A 19,091-nucleotide genomic window follows, 5' to 3' on the forward strand; every position below is an offset into this window, starting at 1 on the left:
GAATGCCATGCTGATTGCTTCAAATGTGTTTTCTCTATGCCATAAAGATAATAGCCTCATGGATACATCTGCCTGCTCTCTCCTGCCTCCTCCCATCCCGGCATCATCTGTTTGGCATCCCCTGCCCTGGACTCCCAGCACTGTAGCAGCTGGACACTGGGATCCAGAGAGGCTGGGGGGTCTCCACCCCTTGGAGATGCTTCAGACCCCAGCAGAGACAGCCCTGGCTGGCCTGTCTCTGAGCAGGGCCTGGGCTCAGAGGCCTCCAGAGGCTCTGGCAAGCTCCACTGCTCGAGGAGCCTACAACCATTCCAGAGCATTGCAGCACTGCTTGGTTCTGACTCATTTTTGTGTCATTTCTGCAGGAAATGAGCTACATTGGACAAACCAGTTCGGCCTTTGCCTCCTACTTCTCCCTATAAACCCAACATCAGGAAGGTCTTCTAGGATTAGCGTAACTGGCAACCCAGCTGGAGACAGACGGAGGAGCCAGGAGGCAAACGGAACCACCGGCAAGGGTTTCCAGTTGCGGGGCCAGCATAGCAGTGCAGCCCACCCTTCACTTATGCTCTCACATATTTTATTCTTTACTACTGCAGGGTCCCAGGTGCCAGTGGCAGATGATGATCCTGGAGTGATGAAAGCAAAGCAAGAAAATAGGGAAGCATCTCTCCTTTTTGTGTTGCATTTTAGAGAAAGCTGCTTAGCCCCATTTCAAAGACTAATACGAAAAAAGTGCAATTAAATCCTCGAAAAACTGACAGATCAGCAAAACAAAACCACCCGGAGGAGAGCACGATTGAGCCTCATTAAGGAAGAGTTCAGTCTGTTTTTAAAACCTTTCTTAACATTTAGCTGGTACCGCTCAGCAGCCGCCACTCCCAATGCGCCTGGTGCAATTAGTGTCAGAACGGAAAGGAAAAAATCAGCCTATGAAACAGGAATTAAACCACCAGATCCAGGCGACAGAAAAAGGTTTGGCTGTAGCAAAACCACCTAAATTTGGACAATAATTCCTCCTCGGGGTCTGTGGCAGTGCTCAGGCCCGCTCCACGCGCTCAGACACACACACACACACACACACACACACACACACTACTTACAGAGCACTGTGTTGGGGCAAATCTGGGCTGTATAATCCCTGTCCCCAGCCCCTCCCTGTCCCCAAACACTCTACATGGCAGTCACATCCCTGGCGAGGGCAGGTTTATGACAGATGGACAGTAAATTACACTGACCTCAACAGCAATTACAGCCACCTCCTTGGACTATAAGGAAATGGAGACACAGGGACAAATCCTGTGCTGTCCTGGCCAGACCCTTGGGCAGGCGGAGCGTGCGGCGCTGACTAACCCCACGCACCGCAGCATGGCCCCAAACAGGACCCGCACAGGCGAGATCTATTCTTTTGCAGTGGGGGTGGGGATGAAACGCATGGGAGATAGAAAAGATGGCAGAGAGAGATGAAGCCATTTTATTAAATCAGGCAAATTCTAATTTATTCTGGGGAGATGGAGGAGAGAAAATGGATTCATTCTCAGCATGCACACTCCGTATCATCTGATCCAATCCTCACTGCCTCGCCAGAGGGGGAGGGGGCCTCGGCCGGCTGTAGTGCTCCCACAGTCAGAGAAAAAGATTAAAAAATAGGATGATTCTCCTTTCCGATTGTACAGCAGTCACGGGGGAAAAGGCTTTTCCTGGGAACACCAGGTGCCAAGCCCTGCTGTCAGCTGCGTCCGGGTTTGGGGGTTTGCCCCTTGGGGATGTGAAACGGGCAGCACAAAGTCCAGGGCCCACCACAGCACATGCACCATGCGGGCAAAGTAAGCAGAGAAAGTTGTGGGAGGAACATCCTGCAGGGATCCTGCACACTGCCATTTTTGGTGTTCACCCCAGCACGCACCCTCACAGCTGGCAGAGTTATCACCATCGTTCTTCACCAGTAAGAGACACTGCAATAAAAGTGCCACGTGGGCGGTGCTGAAGTTGTTCGTGGGACCTCAGGTACCCGCGGGCTCATGCACTAGTGCAGAGCACCAACAGAACACCACTGGTGCATGGGGTCACGGGCACTTCAGGCTGCCCATGCCGCAGCCAGCACAGTGCTTCCATGGGGTCTGAGCAGAACTCCGGAGCTGAGCTCCCCTGTGGCTCCAAGCCAGTGCTTTGGGAGCCGAGGAGCCCACCAGGCGCTGCCAGACTGGAAGCCATGAGTGAGGGCATCCCTTGTGGTGGGACGGCTCAGGTTATCTGAAATGACATGGAGAACCCAAGGGCTGCCATGGACTCTTGTGCTGGGGATGGCTGGTCACTCTTGTGACAGTCAGGTGGGACAGCTCGTGCAGAGATGTTTCCAAGGGAAGGTGATTTGCAAGCTCTGTGTTTGCTGGATGAGTGTGATGGGCACAGCTGCCTGACATGCAGAGTGAAGCCAAAGAAACTCCTGCTCTGGAGAAGAAATGTCACTGAATGGCACTGCAGAGTTTTGGAACAGGCACTGAGTGAAAATGCAGAGGTTTGGTTAAACAGCACTGAGGAAAAGCAACAGAGCTCCTGCTGCAGAGGACAGCCAATTCTGGATCTCATGGGCCAGACATCCTGCCAAAGGAACAGACACCTGCGGCCCCTCGCTGCCCACACAGGAGGTGAGGGTGCTTTGGGATGGACACGGACAATGCCGGTGCACCCAGAGAGAGAGGAAGGTGGGATGTTGCTGCCCAAAGCTCCATGGGCACCAAGGTGTCTCCTATTTCAGAATTAACCAGAGGAAAATGGGAACAACACATTATTAATTACCAGTGGTCAAGTAAGTGCAGAAAAACAGACAAGACCTTGGGTGAATGAGAAGAATGCCAACCCTGGCCAGGGCAGAATGCCTTGGGCCTCACTGTCCTGTGTAGAAATCATTCTAGTTATGCTTGCAGTGATTAAATGAACTTTTTATACAACATCCTTCCAAAAATACTCCCCTGCAGGAGCCCCCCTCCCTAAAACCATCAACACTTGTCCCAGCTCAGACTGGGGCCTTGAAGGAGCAGCTTTGCAGGAGGGAAAAGTCCAAGAGCCTGGGGAGAGGGGCCAAGGTGCAGCACCTGGAGCACAAATTCTGAATAGGAGAAATTCCTGTTTTGCATCCAACTCCAGCATGGGCAGTGAAGCTGATTTTATGACTTATTTATTTATTTTGTCTTTGATGAACAGAAGGTTAATATAAGAACAACTCCTTGGCAAACCTTTAAGGGTAATTCAAGCGACACTGATGTGAATCAATGTTCCCTTTGTGAACGCATTACTTGGCAGAAACTGGCTTTTTGTAACCCCCTTAAACCTAGCTGGCAAAACAAAAAGAGAAAAAAAAACGTCCTTCAAACAAAAGGATGAGGTGAAAATAAAGAGAGAGTCGACTGCACTTTATTCTCTTTCATAGAAGCAAATGGATTTGGTGCTTTTTATACATTAATCAATCAATATCACTGACTGTACATCAGCGGCGCAGCCAAGTTATGAATGACCTTTCTGGCAAAGAGGACACTTTTAATGCTCATAAGACTGCTCATAGCTTAGCAACTTTCCGAATTTATGCCTGCATGATTACCCCTCGGAGGCAGGCGCCCGTGAGCGCCGCACTAGATATGACAAGGTTAGTCCTTGCCAATTTGTGCAGAAGGAAGGGGATGCTGCCCTGCATGGCTGCGGCCAGCGGGGGACGGGCTCGCCTGGCAACGGGTGGTCACCTCACCTGACAGGTCCTGTGGAGCAGGAGGAGACCAGCAGGCCCCTGACCCTGCCAGACCAACACAAAACAAACCACGAGTGACCCTCCACGCCACACACAGAAAGAGAACAGGAGGAGCCAGGGAGTAGGTGCTGTGGTAGGGAGAGGCGGCTGCGCAAGTGAAGTGGAACGGCTGGCGCTGAGCATGGCTGGCAAAGGCCAAATTAATCCCATTGTTTGGCCACAAAGGAGGCAGCAAAGTAGCAGTGGAGGCCAGGGAACAATCCCAAACACCCAGCCCTAATTCAACCTTCACCACTATGAAAGGGGGATGGGAAAAGGCCAGAATGCTTCAACTTAATTGGTAACCAAATGCTAGAGCTGTTCCCAGAGAAGGTGCGGCAGCGCCTGCACACGTGAACACAGAGATGGGAAGTCACATCGGGCTGTGCCCCTGGGGTGCCCTAACCCTAACCCTGGGGAGCGATGGCGGGGCCATGCAGGGCCCCACGTGCACCATCTCAGAGCAATGTTGAGATTTAGGGGCTTGGGGCCCCAGGCTGGGGCAGGAAGGGCACTGAGTGGGGATGTTCGGGGTGCGTCGTGTGGAGAGGCCAGCACATCCCTGCAGGCCAGTGGAAACCTACGCCTGACACACTGACAGGGGAGAAAGCACATGTGTAGAACAGAACAAAAAACCCAAACCACTGCTATTTATTTAATGAAGTGACCACAGATGAATGAAAAGCCTGAAAAGGGGTAGGAGGAGGTACCCACACAGAGAAAGAGAGGGCTCAGGCTCTTTGAGCTGAAGGTGGCCTTCACAGGAGCATCCAAGTAAAGGTTCAGTAGAGTTGGACCAACACTGCTTTTCTCACTCATCACTCTTGGAGGGACTGACAGGGGAAAGGGGAAAAAAAAGTGCAAATTGGAAGCAAATACAGATAGTAATTTCTCATACAGCTCCCAATTAACCTTTGGAACTTGTGGCCTCAAGAAAGCATTAAGGTCAAAACAAAATATATGGCAAAGGCATCGAGATGCGCAACTTGGAAAAGCAAACTGAGTATTTGGAATAAATATAACCCTCTTGCTTAGGGGCATGAACTGAATTTTAGCAGGAACAAGGATGAGACCTTGATTTGAGGTAGGAATTTGTTTATGGGTCCCCAGATTTCCCTCTGAAGCAGTCAGAGCAGGCAGGACACTGGTGCTGACAGGCACGTTATTAGCCAATCTTAGAGTTTTAGTGGAAAAATAAATGCATGTGGTAGCTCCTTCTCAGGCAGTTCTGAGGATGTTAATGTCATCACCAGAGGATCAATAGGCCTCGCAGAAGGGACAGGAAGCAAGTGCATTTCAGAAGCACAGGCAAACAGAGGACCAGAGCAGGGACACAGGAGAGTGGTCCAACATGCACACCGCAGCAGTGGGAATGCTGGAGCGGGTCAGGCCAGGGGTCACTGCCAGTCTGAGCCAGCTGCTGTAAAACCCTATGTCACAAATCATCCCCCTATAATGTATGGAATCTCATTTTGCATAAGGAAAAAAAGGAATCCATTTCAGAACTCAAGCTGTGTATCTGTTGCAATTAAGTCCATAACCTACAGATGAGAGGTGGAGGAGAGCACTTCTTATCCTCACAATGTCTCCTCTGAACAAAGGTCTCAAAGCACTTTTTCATCTTGGGCAGTGCACTGGGTTTGCATGGCAAGGTTTGGGTAGCAGGGGGGCTCTTCCTTCAGTCCTGCCAGTTAAAGACCATCAGACATGTGCTCCTGCAGCAGAATGAACTCTGAGAGAACAACGGCAGGGAAAAGGCAGGAACAACCAGGAAAGGAGCTGATGCCCTGCAAGGGTATTCCCTGAAGAGAGGAAGGTACAAGGACATTCTCTTCCAGTGCTGAGTATGACCCTGTAGACTTGTATCAGCTTTTATACACAAACGGATCTTTCGTGCAGGACAGTGAAGCCTATACCCCAAATGGCCATGTTCAGTGGCAGCAGGCTTCAAACTCACCTTCCAAACAGGATGGCACACCAGCGTGCTGCTCCAGGTCTCACCCTGCTCCACTGTTTACTTATGAACCACTCAAACATCCTTGCTGCCTCCAAACACAAAGCCTGTGCCCAGCTGAATGTGACTGACCTTTCCTTTCTGCCACTGTCCCCAGCCAGGGCACATTAGCAGGGAAGAAGGTACTGAGGTCCCACCAAAACTCTTTGCTGAAGCTCCAGCCCCTCTCAGTTCAGGTCAACAGTGGAACAAGACTCCAAACTAATACACCAAGAACAACACGGCAGCCAGGAAACTTTCAACTCATTAACCTGGGAACACAGGAGGAGGCATGTTCATTCCAGAGGTATTTAATTTGAAGCCCAGTAGCACGGGAAGGGAGGAAACAGAAGCTCAGCAATGGCTACAAGAGTCAGACCTGTGGGAAGGTGCTGGATATGAGCTGCTGCAACACAGTCTATGAGAGAAACATCATAAATCAGGGCTAGCAGTGGAGGAACAGTTGCTGGAGCACGTCTAAGGTTTTGGAGGGTTTCTTTTTCTCCATGCTACCAGAAGATTGAAGCAGGGAGTTGGGTCAGACACAGCACCTGAGCAGGGGCGAGGCTGGGACAAGACACAGCATGGCTACACTGATGGGACCTTCACCATGAGCCGAGTTTGCTGTCAGTGTGAATCCCATGTCACTCACATGGACATCTAACCTGCTCCAACACACCTTGAGGCCATGCTGCAGTACCTGCAATGCCTTCAAAACTTTACTGATTCACTCCTCACAGGGAGAGACCTTCAATCTTTAACCTGCACCACTGCAACAACCACGTCCTCAGAAGAGTTCCCTATTCTACATCTGTGCAGGAGAAAGGAGAAAAGAGAAACAGGGAAGAGAAGCAGAAGGTGCAGTGGGCACCATGCACTGGGCACCGGCAGCAGAGCTTCAGGGATGGACTACCAAGAGACAGGGATGCCACTCTTGAGTCCCAAGGGAAATGGAGCTCAGGGAGATGTGGAGCTCTGACAGCTGGGCTTCAGTCTGGCTCTGGAGTTTGCATGGATATGGAGAAAAAAGCGGAGAAGAGGGACCGGGAGTCTCATAGTGTTGTACTGCAGCATCTGGTGATACTTCCCCCTTTACTTTTCCTAAGTGGAAAGGGCTTTAAGATGCAGTCAAACAAGAAAAACATTCTAGAACAAGTCAGCTGTCAGAGCTTCCTCTCCTTCTGCTTAATGAAAGCCATGAGCTCCCCAGGACAAGGGGTGGCTGGAGTGGGATGGAGCTTATAAGATTCCTGCCACGGCTGGGTGCTGCTGCCGCATGCCGTTGGCCTGCCCTCCCCAGCCCGGCCATCCCACCGCTTCCTTCCGCAGGCGCCTCCCGCTGCAGTTTCATTAAGCAGATGCTTGAGGGTTTGGGTAGGTTTCTGTTACCCCCCTTTTACCAGGGGCACAGGAAAAAAGCCACAACCAACTTTAATAAAAACAAAATTAAAATGATTAAACCTTTCATATCCTTTTGAGATTATCTCTTTGCTGCTGGTTGGTCAAAGCAGAGCTAAGGCACAACTGCTCTTGACTTTAAACTCAAAACCAACCCCAAAAAATAAAAAACAAAGGAAATCTGCCTCTGCCAGATATTAAAGAGAACCAATTTTATCCCTGCATTCTGTGGAGCCAGACCTCAACAGCCCCATGGTATCCCAAATGGAAAAGGACAGAGAGATGCTGCTGGGATGCGAATGGGGTTCCTCAAAATTTAGGTGGGAGAAAGGAGACAAGGAGGGAACAAATAGAAATTATGTTACAGGGCAATACCAGGAAAGAAAAGTCCCCTAAAAGTTTCTCAAACCGTTTGGGCTCTCCTCACATCCTCAGGCCTTCCGAAGGAGTCAGCTGGGCATAGCCACCCTGATCCATGGCTGCCAGAAAACACCTTTGCTGGATTTCAATGACCATTAAAGCAATGTGAAACTAAAGCAGAACCAAAAGCTTCCCTAGTCTCTCTGCCTGACCACGGAGGAGAGACTCTGTCATCTGCCCAGCCTTGGGATGGCCTCCAGTGGAGAGACCCTGCCAGAAATACTGCAACTCTATTAGGAACTTGCTGGAAAGGTAAAAAGTCCTGAAGCCATTCAATCCATAAGAAAAATGAAAAAATTCCAAGGTTCACCAGAACAACAAAGGGGAAGGCAACAAACTGTCCTCTAAATGAACACATGTGACACGAGATCTTGGAAAACAAGAGATAATCCTGCCTGTGGGGGTAGTTGGTGGGGTTGGCAGGGAGATCAGAACTGCTGCAGTAAAGGGAACTGCGAGTTCAATCAGCGCAATACACACATCGCCCAGGGCTGCTTGCCTCTGCTGCTAGTCCACATATGCTACTGCACCATGGGTAAATGTTTTCTCAAAACAGGACAATCCCTCGTCCCACTCTCTGTGTCTGAGGAGATGACAGGAAGGGATTTCCACCTTGGACAACAGAGCTGCTGCACACCCCCAGCTGCAGGACACGGGCCCAGCAGAAGCTGGGTGCACACGACAGGGCCCCCAATGACTCCCATGAACCTGTGGCTGCTCGCCCACCTCTGACCATGCACGTACTGATGGTTTGGCTGGATTTACACGCAGCACTTTGGAAACAAAGCCTGAGCAGGCTGCTGCTCTCGAGGGTTACAGATCGCGTATTGGGAAAAGGCAGTATCAAGTTTTGGAGAGTGAGAGGTAAAAAGCCCAAGAGATACGGATGAAGCTGGGCAGCACTTGGTGTTTGCACACAGGAGCTCAGGCTATAACCTGGGTTGGCAGATTATTAAATGTGTCAATCAAGGACAAGCCTGGAAATTACTTCCCCAGCCCTCTGCAAGGGCCACACATTTCAGACATGTACCTGGGGCATCGTCAGCAGAGCCAGAGCTGCAGAGGGGTTTTGACTGGCTGATGCTGTAGCATGGACTCCGCGTGCTCTTTTCCTGCAGGCACCATAGAGGTGATCTGCTTTGGTAAGCTCTTAACTGCTGTGTGAAATCAAGTCCCATGAAAAAGTGGAGAGAGATTACAAAACAAACTGGAGATTTCTTTCCAAAACCCTCCATTACCTCCAGCAGAAGCTGGAGACCAACAGGCGTCATTAAGAATGACCACACTGTCTTTAATGGAGACCAAGTGGAGGATGTCAGATCCCACTACATTTATTTCAAGCAGGGAGAAATACAATTTGCCATTAACAACTTTCCCTTCAAAAGTCTTAAAGTTCTACTGGAAGTAGAGAGTCTGCTATCATGAAAAATCCACCCCAAAGGCACATCTCCCACCCCTGCTGTAACAAGCTCCATGAGTAATTACTCCGTGCTTTACGATGGTGAGGAAAAAATGCCCTGCATGGTTGCCCACCTTCAGGGTGGGAAAATAACAGGATGGTTCCCTCGCAGGAGTTTTTTGTGGAAGATCTCCTCTCCTTTTCTACACAATTTGCTTCATTTTACAGATGGGCTGGTCACAATTCCCAATCCAGGAAATGGCCACCAAGGGAATAGGGGAACTGGAGAGCCTGGACAGTAGAGGAGGGAACCAGAGAGTAGTGCCTCAGTCTTGAGGAAGCAGATGAGGTATTAGAGCATGCTGTGGGCCTGCCAGATCACAAATGGATTCAACCGGGCTGGCATCGAGCCTCCCTTCTGCTTGATAGAAACTTTGCATTTGAGAGAAACCTCTCACTGCAAACCACATCCTGGTTGCTCCCTGACCAAACTGGCTCCCCAGCACGTGGGACCTGCTCCTGTCCCCCCGATGGTGATGCCTTCGAACCACTGGGGCAGCCACAGAACTGCTTGTGAGAGGGAGGAACACAGCGTTTGCATGACTCAGTGCACAGAGGTGCAGCAACCAAATGAGCACCCTGCTGTCTGCAGGCGACACAGGCAGAGTCAGGCTGAGGTGTGATTCTGTGATTCTGAGGTTGGGAGCTACTATTTTTAAACCACGTGGGATTTTCTCATCCGAACACTGCTTCAGCTGTACCTTAGGTCTGTTTACATACTTGGTTTCATTAAAGATTCACATCCCGATTTCAGTCTGCAGCTCCCAGCCCTTCAAAAGGTCACACACTGAAACGCAAGGGAGACGTGGACAAACAGTGCACCTCTGCCTGTGGGGCAGACGGAAGGGGAAAGCAGGGCCTCTGAGGCATCCCCCCCTTCCAGGGAGCCAGCAGCTTTCCAGCTTTTACTGCAAAACTCTGCTCTGAGAACAGAGCAGAGTTTTGCAGTAAAGACAGTCCTCAAAATAACTGTAATCCACCTGTTTGGAGCAGGGAGACTGGCCGGTCCCCTGCTGCGGGCTGGCAGAGGGAGCAGCGCGGGTGCTCCAGCAAGGGTGGGCAGAGGGGCAGAGGTGAACTCCCCAGCCCCCTGTCCGTCCTGCCAGGACAAAGGGGCTGTTCACAGCATTTGGTGTCCAGCAAGGGCTGCCAGAGAGCTGGCCCTGCTCTTCCTGCAAGGGCCCCAACAAGAACCCTGCGCCGGAAGGAGATGATTGCCAAGGATTTGGCAGCAATGAGAAGGATTGCTGTGACAGTGTGACCACCACACTGAGGTGTGACTGTCCTCTGCGGTGAAATGGGGAGAGGTTGGTGCAGGCAAGGAGCATGGACACCTGAGGACACCTAAAGGATGCCTGTCCCACACAGTGGGAAGGGCGGGCAAAGGCCTACTGCTCCTCCCACAGGAAGACACTATGGAAACGGAGAGAAGAGATGGAAAACAGGAGGAGTCAGGAGAAACAGGTAAGGGAGGAAACACATTAAGTGCGACCAGCACTTGCCCAGGGGTACAAAGGCTAAGCAATGAGGGCCCAACAGCCCCACCTACATGGGTGGCACATGGAGAGGAATATGATGGGGAGAGCAGGAGCACTATGTGGTGGACAGAGGGCAGAAACCCCGCTCTGACCAACGACCCTGTGTGCAGCTGCCCGAGCTATGGAGAGGGGTGTGGTGCTTGATGCCTTCTGGGATGAAAGAAACACTTCCAAAGTCAGAATGAAAACTCGATGCAGGTTGTTTCACATTTGTTTCTGTCATTATCTAATGAGCCGTAAGTGCATTCATCTGACATCTTGAGACCATTTTGGTTTTTATTATGGTCACTCTTTCTTCACTTTTTTCTTCTCGAAACCCCCATCATTAAAAATCAATTCGCTTATGAGTAACGTTACACAGATGCTGCTGCAGCAAGGGGCTGACATCTGCAGTGGCAGCAACCCAGATACCACAGCAAGAGATGTCCAAAAATACCCTGAGAGGACAATACCCCCTCCCTGAAGCTGTGTTCTCTCTGATCAACAAACCAGCTGAACTTCCAGCCGCTTCCCCATCTCTTGCATAATGAGCACACTTCTCAAAGCAAGCAGAAAAGTTTAATTGTCTTTAATTATCCAGTTCAAGGAGGATTGGGTTTCCTGCCTGATGTCCATGTAATTTCCCTGCCAACAACTTTGTCATTCCCTTACTGGAAGCGGAGGGCAGATCCTAAAGCTCTTCCCCAAAAGACACCCAATTTTTGAGGAGTGCTGAGGGGCTGGCACAGGCAGGGACAAAGGCTCCTGTGTCCCTGGAGCGGCTGCTCAGGCTGCCTGTGCTTCTTCAGGGTGGGAGGGAGTGAATTGCAACTAATGTGCAATCAAGAACCATCACAATTACAAATGTAAATGAACAGGCAATTGGCACTGACCTTTGCAGATTGTTAGAGGACTAATTAAGGTGTGATCAGAGCTCTCTTCCAACAGATTGAGATGCATCTACACAAGCAAATATCTACTCACCGTCTCCAGACAGCACGGCTTTTTCCTACATACTTGCACACACCAGAGAGTAGGTACACACGGAGCAGGTACACACAGCATTCAACACCAGCACCTGCGCTCTGTGCACAGCAATGGGACGCAGCGGGAGGGGAACAGGGTGACTCCACTCTGTCACACGAGGCCACAGTACAGAACAGACCACTGCACTTGGACTGCGGCAAAGCAACAGAGAAGTCATGGTCCCTTTGTGCCCCAGCAGACACGTGTCACAGACCAGAGAAGTGTCACAGACAAGTATCTGTCCCGGTCTCTGAGCCTGATATCTAATAACACAGAGACGCCTTATCAAAAGGCAGAGGGGAAAAGTCCACCCAGCCCTCAGAAAACAACACTAAAAACCATAATGGGGACACAGGAGAGACCCTGTTACAGAGAAGGAGGAGACGCAGGGCACAGACTCACACCGCTCCCGTGCACAGCCCTGCCCCGCAGCTGAGCATCCCCACAATGGGATCAGAATGAGTGGGAGATGGGAGCACCCCTTCTCCCCCTTGGGGTTACAGCAGCTTCTCATCCAAACCTGACTCCCATCCCTGCAGGGATGCCTGGGCCAGCATGCCAGTGAGGTGTCCCACTTTGATCAGCTCAACAGTGGGCTTGAGGAGTGTCTGAAATTAAGTATCTCAGCTTAAAGTGACAAGCAAAACTGACCCTTTGCCTTCTGAAGCCTTATTCTTGCTTGTATTCATAACCTTTGAAATAAAATATGATCAAGAAATTGTCAGTGTCTTGTTCTCTGTCAGTTTTTGTTGAAGAACCAACAGGTTTAAAGAAAATTAAAGTAAAATACTTGTAAATCAAGCTTTCCTTTCAGTGACTTGTCAGGACTTTCACTTCAAAAATACTACATTTTTTAAAATGGTCACCAAAATGTTTTCCCTCCCAGCCAGTCAGCTCCTGCCCTCCCAGTACCTGCCATGTCCTAATCTGGGCGGCCGGATGGGAAAGATAAGGTTTGTACAATAAAAGACAAGGTAAACAGAAATTTCTAGAGTAAACAAGGTTTTCAAGGTTGTTCTGTCTATCACAAAGGGCACGGATGGTTTCCCCTCTCTGCTCGTTTTGCATTTAAGCAGCTCACAACCCACAGCCCTGCCCAAAGAACCCTTCTGAACTCGGAATGTTTTCCTACGGCAGAGCACCGCAGCGCAGCGGAAGGGCTGCCAGAGCCACTGTCCCCCCCAGGCGGTGTGGCAGCCACCACGCTCTCACTGTGACTGTGACCTTTGGGGAAGGCGTGTTCCACGCTCCCGACTCTGCTGGGCCGCCAAGGTCACAGATTGGGCACTTTTTTCCACAAGACTGAATTTAACTCTTAATGAAAAATCGCCTGTCTTCACTCTTGAGGTGTTTTGGGTTTATTTCAGATCCTCGTTTCTCACAGGCATAACAGCAGTAAGACCCAGGTGTGAATTCAAGGGACATTTACGAAACCTCCGTCAGCTGCTGCCGCTGTTCCCTCTCAGCCTTTTCAGCCAAGGCCACCTTCCTCACCTCCATGTGCATTCACTGCAGAATGCCAGTTCCTCAGGCTATATGTAGGATTTACCAATTTTCATAGCAGTCATAGAGAAAAGTCCTGCTTGAAGCTAAGAGGAGGACTGTGAAGGCTTTTGCTGGCACACCCCAGCTCCAGCACCTTCATGCCTTGACAGCACACAAACCAGCTGACCCAGGCTGATTCTCCTCCTCTCCTCCCTCTGAAGAGGGCTTCAGGAGACCTTGATTTTTCAGAACATGAAAAACTTCTCAACCCTTTGTGTGACTAAACAAAGTACCATCTCTGCTCCATCCAGCCTAACTGCTCCTTTTAGGCACATTTCCTCCTGCTGGATTCGCAGCTGCAATCCCTGTCCTATGATCTGTGTGAGCAAATGTTTCATACAAGCCCTTCACTTTATTTTCCTTATGAAGAGGAGACATGGAAAACAGACATGGAGAACAGACATGGAAAACTTGCATGTCCTGCCCACCCCTTTTGCCCAGCTCCTCCTCCCAGTCCAGTGTGGCTGAAGTACCAGAAATCAGTGCCAAGCTGGCACAGCTTATGCTGGTGCTCAGGGCATCACTTGACTCATTGGAAAACATCTACTAGTGCACTGGTTTGTTGAGTTGCCCAGATATGACAGTATCTTTAGATGTTCATACAATGTTCCAGGGTTTAAGACACCAACCTGAATCAACACACGTAACTTCAACATCCTAAACTTCTACATCCCAAATCCCACCTCAGGCCAGGTGGGATTCCTGTAATGCGTTACTGATAAACTGTGTCATCGCACAGCAGGGAAGAGAAACAGGAACATCACCAAGTTTGTCACCGAAGAGCACAGTGGGTCTAATGCCACCCACCCACCCTGTGGCGCTGGCCCCGCTCACGCCAAGGCAGCAGCACTCACCGGCCTCGGCAGCTGGACACTTGCGAATGGTGAAGATCTGTCCTAGGTCCTCCTCTTCCTCAGGAAGACCTTTCTGGAGGCGCTGTAGCTTCCGGAGGCTTTCACTCCGCTGGTGTTTCATGGAGCGTACATGCTGGATGAGGTTCAGCTTGGCCTTAGTGGAGTAGTTACAGAGGACACAGTGGTAATAGCAGCTTTCACCTTCGACCCCGCTCTCATGGTGCTGCAGGTGCTGTGGAGAACAAAGCAGAGGGATGTCAGTGTCCTTTATCACCCCCAGTCTCCTGGGTTAGTCCCCTGTAAACTGCTAAAAGCCACCTGGGAATTGGTTAAGGAACCACATTTTGACACAGATCCAGTGAGACAAAGCCTGTTTGCTCCCAAGGTATTACATGCTCTCCTGCTGAAGAGCATGAAAACCAAAAGACACTGAAATGGGCACAAAGCACAGATGGAGACAGACAAGATCACCTCCCTCAGTGAGGGAAAGCACTAGACCCAGCAGTAACACCTGCTCATGACCCACTCAGGGCTCACTCCTTCACACTCAAAGCTTGTCCTGGGAGAGGATCCAACTGCATATCAAACATAAAATTAAATTTTGTAAATTCTCATGGAAAACTATGAAGAGTAAAACTAAAGCAACCCTAGAACACAACAAACCCATTAGATAGAGAGGTCCTGCACAGTGTATGGAAGCAGAGTGCAGAGCCATCCTGTCCATCATCCAGCTCTCCGCTCCCTGGCATCCAAGTTTTACTCCCTTGGGTCAGGAGGGAAGCAGCAGCATGGCCTGTGAAAGAGACCCAGGCTGAAAAGCCAACGGTGAGCATGCAGCCAAGTACCACTGTGAGAGGCCAGCACTTGGAAAAACCTTGTCCCCCTCCTGAGCTGTGCTGTTGCAGCCAATACCACTAATTCCAGATTATGATACCGCGATTATTTGGCAAAACTTATCAATCCTCTGGTACACAGATACGTGCCTCTGGGGAAACAAACAGCCATTTCCTGTCATGGATCCCACAGACGTGGCAATTATTTCTTAGAACCAGAAGGAAGAATTCACCATGCACAACCACACTGGCTGCCACGGCACAGCTGCTGTCCCTTCCCCCTGGGCAGCAGGAGGTCACAGGAACTTTCCCAATTCCACAGTAAGGGTGTGTCACTAGTTGAGAAAAAATGAATACCAAGGTGAAACAAAATGAGATCCCTCAGTGAAGGCCTTTGGTGTTTCCACCCCACACCGAACAGTTCAGCTGAGCAATACTCCCTGCCAGCTCCTCCCATCCAACCCCGACACCCCCTTGTGTCTTTGTGTCATCTCACGGAACTCTTTCCTCACCACACACTTGGCCCGAGGCACAAGTACAGTGATTTGGAAATGATCTTGAGGTTTGTCAATCAAAAATATTGCCTATGTGCAGCCAGGACCTTCTGGTAAAAATTCTGATGCTTATTATCTCAGTTACAGCTGAGATAAGATTAAAGACACATATTACCCAGCGCTGTGTGCCTTGCTCACATGGAGGAAGGAGAGCCCTCTGAGTCTAGGAATGATTAAAAATAGGATATGAGCTGATGCCTAGGCTTCTGATTGGAAGGGTGAGGAAAGAGAATAAATGTATTCTAGATCTGGCTAATTAGACTAGCCTCTTTTGGGATCACGATGTATTTAATTAAATTCACTGTAATATTTGAAGAATCCACGAGGGCACTAATCCCACTGGTGCCCTCAAAAGATTTTTTGCTGTTTTGCCTTATAAGAACTTCTTCCTCATCTCATTTCTATTGTCTGCATGTGTTACCCTCTTCCTGAGCCAGAAAAAGATGAATGGCTTAAGGCATGAAAGGTCAGCGAGCCCGTCGCAAGAGTCGCGTGCCCACCTCAGACGGGCCAGCCTCGCCAGCCTGGCTCTGCCCTGACCCCTGCCATAACGCCCCAGCTCCAACCCCTGCCATAACCTCCCTGCTCCCAGCTTGCTGCAGGCTGGGGCCTGGCTCCAGGAACCACACCAGCCCCATCCTCGCCCGCCCATCCCACAAACCCCGTGCTGGAGCTCAGGAAGCGCCCACGGGCTCAGCAGCAGCTTCTGCACAGAAGCCAGAGGAAACCCCCAGTGAGCAATTAGAGAAAAATCCGGTCACGGGTTCAAGGAAATATTAAGGACATGGTCTCTGTGGAACCAGAGGCACAGTCTGCGCTGTTCTCATTTAAAAGGGGGTTTTAGGAAAACATTTGTTTTAAACAGTTTAATAAATGTGTCTTCTTTTATGCTCTTCTTTTGCTTCGTCTCAAACATCCCTCGCGCTGGGGTCAGCCTCACCTGCCTATTGTGATGGACAAGTCACAGGCTGAGGGTGCCACCACCACCAAGCCCTGGGCACAGCACAGCGTGCACCTGATTCAACCCATCCCCCAGCAGAGGAAAGGAGCAGTCCAGAGAAAAAAGATGTGAGGGCTGAGCCAGTCCAAGCTGTGCGCTGCTGGAGGCGATGAAATGCTGTCCAAGTACGTGTAGTTATTGCCCATCACACTGTTAAACTTCCCTCTTGTGAGAATTTATCCGTATCACAGGAAACAAATTCAAAATACTAAACCAGAACCTTGTTAGAAGACAAATCAACTTGAAAATCAAAAGAATATATTGTTCCAAGGAAAACCAACCAACTTCTGTCAGAAAACATCGATTTCTGTGAGTCTGGGGGGGTGTTCGCCCCCTCCCTCTCCACAATAGGAAACTTCCAACATCTGGTTCTTCACGCATGGCATGCAAAATATTGATCAGGGTGAGTCAAAGCTACACTTTAAATCAGAAACAGAGAGAGGAACGCTCTGATGGAAACCATACGGCTCACGAGTGCAGCTTCCCAGGGGACACGGGTGTTCCTGTCCGTACACCAACTGTGGCTCAGCACCACGGGCTCCCAGCACCCATTCCCACATGCGCCACACCAAGCGCAGCCTGTCCGCCGTGCACGGAGTGTGCAGGTCTCCAGGCAAGGCTGTGTTCTCACAGTGATTAGCACAGGAGGGTCCTGCTCAGAGGCCTCATCTCCCTCCTCTGCCCCCACTCCGTGCCACCCACCCCTCAGTGTCCCCCAGCCCTGCCCTGGCCCCGGTGTGGCCGGGGTGGCCCTACACCGGTGCCAGCTGCACACGCTGGGCCAGGCCCATGTGCCACTCTCCAACATCTGCCTCAGAACTGTTTTCTTCTACTAAGTAGTAAATGCTCACAGGGTACGACTACGGAAATCTGATTTTTAAACAAAGTAAGGAATGACGCTACAGTCAGTTCTTTTTACTCTCCCTCCATCCTTCACATACCCCAAACTCTGTTTATTTTACCGTCTCTCCCCCTCTTATGCTGCCTCACTCACAGTAACTTACAATAATCATGGAATTGAACATGACACTGTATCAGCCTGCCCGACTGCAGGCAGCCCCCCTCACCCCATGCCACATACCACACAATGGTCCTTGGAGCTAAAACTGTAGTACTCAGGACTGAGACCCCAAGTTGCTGCTGTTACACAAGTAACAAACTCTCATGAACGTCTCTGTAGCTGCTCCTGCAGTTCATATTCACCATCTGATTTCTAAGCTTTTCTACATCTTTTAAATTTTTTAAAATCTTTTAAATTTTTAAAGATGTTAAACAACTATCTGCTCAAAATCTCTTCTGTGCAAAGTTTATTCAGCCATGGTGTAACGAGCCTGATTCCGACGGTGACAGGACAGAACCCCCCCCTGAAGCACTGCCAGGGGCACGAGGGGGTTCTCCAGTCCCTCTCTGCCATGTTAAGTAGCTCAGCTGCTGTTCTGGGGGACATCTGACCTGTAACCTCAGCCCACCAGGGAGATGCAACAACACTTTGAACTATCTCGTGCTTTGGATGTTTATTACTCAATAAAAAAAGGTCCCATTTCTATGCAGTCTTAACCTCAACTGGCACAAAGCTTTCCCTTCGGAGGGCCCTGAATGCTGCTCAGGACAAGCCCATGCTCACAGCACTCTCAAGTCCTTGGTTTGCACTGTGAGGGGGAACACCCCGTCACCACCCCCAAGTGGTGTCCGTGGTACAAAAGCAGTAGAACGTGTGAGAAAACTCTCTCCAGACTCGAGGATGGCCTCTTCTTGTGCAGACTTTGACATGACAACCAGCAGCAGAAACTCAGTCACTGTCCCAATGACAGGCAGATGGCGGTCCCCAGCTCCCCTGTGAGATCCCCTGCACGTCTGGGTCTCTCTGGGCAGGAGAAGCAGGTGAGATAACAGGACTGGGGGCCAGAACCCAAAGTGGGAAAATAAGCTCATAAACGCTACACAGCAGCAAACCAGCACAACCAAAAGGAACAATGTTCCTCGCTCTGGCTGTGAGAGGGCTGCCGGCTGCAGCCCTGCAGCTCCTCAGCTGACAGCACCCCAGGGCTGTGCAAAGCCTGCCAGGCACGGCCCCAGCGAGTCCCCCGCCCTCCTGCTTGCACAAACATCCTCTTCCTCACCCCTCTGACCATGCCGTACGGCCAGGTGGTGTGTGGGTCACTGACAAACAGTCTGGAGAAACCTCCTCCACATCACTTCCCAGCACTCTCACATCGCAGGATACCCTGCCACGAAAACAAAGGCCACTCCACTATTCAGGGCTTCTCGAAAAAGAAGTTGTCAGACTTCAACATCTTTGGCAGAGGTTTTGTCCACATGTAACACTTTTCCTACCTCTGAACTCAGCACTCAGCTCCGTTAGCATGGGTAAAGTTAGCAGTGATTTCAGAGAATTGACAGATGCAGCTGGAGAAGGAGGAGCCAAAATCTGCTGGAAGATCACAAAAGCCACAGAAAGAAGCAGCACTGCAGAGGTGCACTGCGCTGGCCGCCTCCTGCAAGCACTGATGTCTGAGCAGCCCCAGTGACCAGAACCAGCACACAGAACCAGGGAGCGCCTCAGCATTTACTCGGAGAGGTTGACCCAAGCTCAGGAGCTACTGGAACCACTTCAGCCCCACCAGCACATGTGCAGCGCAGGAGAATACCCAGGGACTGACTCTTCCTCGGGGTAAGGTCAGACAGGGGTAATTAGTCACAGGCTTGGTAGG

General features: G+C 50.4%; 1 protein-coding gene across 5 annotated transcripts in view; it reads right to left on the bottom strand.

Annotated features, from left to right (window-relative positions):
- The window catches only part of ZFHX3 (zinc finger homeobox 3), a 396,997-nt gene that overhangs the window by 39,763 nt on the left and 338,143 nt on the right, over positions 1–19,091 (bottom strand). For all 5 annotated transcript variants that reach the window (XM_048316338.1, XM_048316337.1, XM_048316340.1 and 2 more), the window contains one exon: positions 13,994–14,225. In XM_048316338.1, the coding sequence (XP_048172295.1) occupies positions 13,994–14,225 (232 nt within the window). The remainder of the gene's footprint in view (positions 1–13,993; positions 14,226–19,091) is intronic.

This window comes from Corvus hawaiiensis, chromosome 12, assembly GCF_020740725.1.
Source record: "Corvus hawaiiensis isolate bCorHaw1 chromosome 12, bCorHaw1.pri.cur, whole genome shotgun sequence".
Classification (NCBI taxonomy): Eukaryota; Metazoa; Chordata; class Aves; order Passeriformes; family Corvidae; genus Corvus; species Corvus hawaiiensis.